The sequence below is a fragment of the Chinchilla lanigera genome, unplaced genomic scaffold (genome assembly GCF_000276665.1).
Source record: "Chinchilla lanigera isolate Chin_1 unplaced genomic scaffold, ChiLan1.0 scaffold00131, whole genome shotgun sequence".
In the NCBI taxonomy this organism is placed as follows: Eukaryota; Metazoa; Chordata; class Mammalia; order Rodentia; family Chinchillidae; genus Chinchilla; species Chinchilla lanigera.
The window spans coordinates 3,532,435-3,534,673 of record NW_004955532.1 but is presented as its reverse complement, the minus strand read 5'-3'; the positions used below and the strand labels follow the sequence as shown (position 1 = coordinate 3,534,673).

Below are 2,239 nucleotides of genomic sequence, written 5' to 3'. Positions count from 1 at the left end.
GGCCACACCACACTGCCCCCAGGACAGTGCCAGGCACTGGCATTCTCTCCAGGTGCTTGCCAAAGAGGAAACCGAGGCACACCAGGCCCCAGCCACCCTGGCCCAGGCCGACAGAACAGCGCCTCATAGCCATCCGTCAGTGCAGAGGTGCCCGAGTTTTCAGTAGTGTAGTTGCTTGTCTCCCAGATCCTGGGTGGGGAAAAGTGGACTGGAGGTGGGAACCCGGACTTCTGGCTCTGTCAGGTGTCAGGCTAACCTGAGACATCAGTTTCTGTTTTGACAGCTGAGTAACATACGACCACTGTCAGATCAATACAGGGCCACAGACATGGGGATGGTCTTTCTAAGACAGAATAGGGAGCAGCAAGGCCCAAATCTCAAGGTCACCATGAGGACACCGTGAGACAGACAGACCAGGTTAGACCTGGGGTTACCTGGGGACACCGTGAGACGGACAGACCAGGTTAGACCTTTACTGGGGCCCTTTCTTAGTTGATGATCTCAATGTGGAACTGCAGGTGAGTGGCAGTGACCACACAGTGGCCCCGGAGGTAGGCACAGGTCTGGCAGTTGTGGCATTGCCAGTGGCACTGGATGACATAGATGGCGTTAAGCACCTGGCAGTATCGCCAGTGGATACGCCACATACGAACCAGAGACTGGAGCTTGACCAGCGCCCTCTCTCTGACTGCATAGGCCATCAGCATTGCCCGCCGCCTCTTCTCCAGCATCTGCGCGAGGGTCTGTCGCCACCAGCACTGAATAATCCAGGCCCTGAGGGCTGCGTGCAGCAGAGTGCGGCGTACCAGGGTGCCCCGCCACCAGGCCTGGATCAGGATGGCTGCCTTCACTTTCTTTCTTAAGTTCTCCTGGACAGAGATAAGAGAGACCACTCAGGGAACTAATTTTCTGCCGCCAACTTCTAAGATGTTCTTGGAAGGGGCCCAGATTCTCTCCCTGCCAGCCCTTCCTCAAAGAACTCATGGGAGTTAGCAGGACAGTCTGGGCACCCGTGACCTGGCAGGGGTTCTTCTCCACAGCCCTGCCACCTCACCCACCCTCGGAGTCACAGCATCCTTTTGATTAAGTGGGGGTGATGGCAACGTGGAGTGGTTTTATCCCCCACGCTCTGCCTCTTCAGGGCTGCTTTGGTTGGGGAGGTTGGGCTTCCAAATGTTTTCGCCTCGCTTTTGTGTGTTAACACGGATCCCAAAACACATCGGCTGATTTTCCTTTGTCACAACCAAGTATTTTGATACTGGGGCCGGTTTTCAGCCCCTCGCCGGCATATTCTACTCCTGCCTTCTGGCTTTGGAACACACCACTCTCTGACTCAGGTCCTCACATTCTTGCTTACAACCCAGGCACTGTAGATCGGTTTCATTCCTTCCAACCACTCTCTCTGCCGCAGTCAGGCCCAGATCCAGACAGCCCAGGCTGAGAAGGGGATGGTGGGAGATGAGCCAGGGTCGAACTGATGGCTGCTTGTCTTACACTCTGGGTCCACAAAGGGCAGAGTCCCACCCGCTTCTGACAGAGATACTAGTGGTCTGGATTTCTCTTACCTGTGTGAACATCTACTCACCTGTGGTTGCGTTGGTTTCTTCTTCCCCTTTTTCCATGTAACTACTTCTTCATCATCCTCAATTATAATTAACACTAGGTTGCCTTCGGTCTGTCATCAGAATTAAATGGGAAACGTACAGATGAGCTAAGACGGTCGTTTCCCTCCATGGATCTGTGCAAAGGCACTCACCATTTTAACAGCCCCTCTTTTCCCAAGACCTGTGAAGCCCAGGAAGATGCCCACCCACCCCCAGTCCGCCTAGCATATCCAGCTATATCTCTTACACAAAATCTAACTCCCATGGCCTGTCTCTAGATGGTTCATTAGCTCTGATTTCTGTTTCCCAAGGTCTGGCCTGACTAATACGAGTGAGGGAAAAGCTGTGAATTCACAATCGCATTATGACATAGAGATGAAGGTATCTGCCGCGGAGTTGAGTCTCCTGGAGAAAAAAGCCTCATGGGAAACTGTAATACCCACCTGCAGTGCTCTGTCGGAGATCTGCTGCAGCTCAGGATGGAGAGAGAGAGCAGCTGGCTGACATTCCACACCAGGTGTCTCCTGCTGTGACGCTCACTTACAAACCCTTCTCACAGCCAGTCACAGGAGAGTGGGGTGTCGGTGGTGATACTTCTCCACACAGCTCTCTTCTCAGATGTGACTCTTCCTCCT

At 53.5% G+C, this 2,239-nt stretch overlaps 1 protein-coding gene across 1 annotated transcript; it reads right to left on the bottom strand.

Moving 5' to 3' along the window:
* Positions 1–459: 459 nt before the first annotated feature.
* Positions 460–1,927, bottom strand: Iqcf2 (IQ motif containing F2). The gene is made up of 3 exons (XM_005410326.1): positions 1,852–1,927; positions 1,586–1,675; positions 460–869 (listed from the first exon to the last, which is right to left on the bottom strand). The coding sequence occupies exons 1-3, from the start codon at positions 1,867–1,869 to the stop codon at positions 489–491; spliced, it is 489 nt and encodes a 162-aa protein (XP_005410383.1). The 5' UTR covers positions 1,870–1,927; the 3' UTR covers positions 460–488.
* Between the last annotated feature and the right edge of the window lie 312 nt (positions 1,928–2,239).

Excerpts from the sequence above, each read along its gene's own strand:
- Iqcf2 (XM_005410326.1), bottom strand. Across the intron at positions 870-1,585 it reads AGAAACCAACGCAACCACAG|GAGAACTTAAGAAAGAAAGT; the intron begins GTGAGTAGATGT and ends ATCTCTGTCCAG.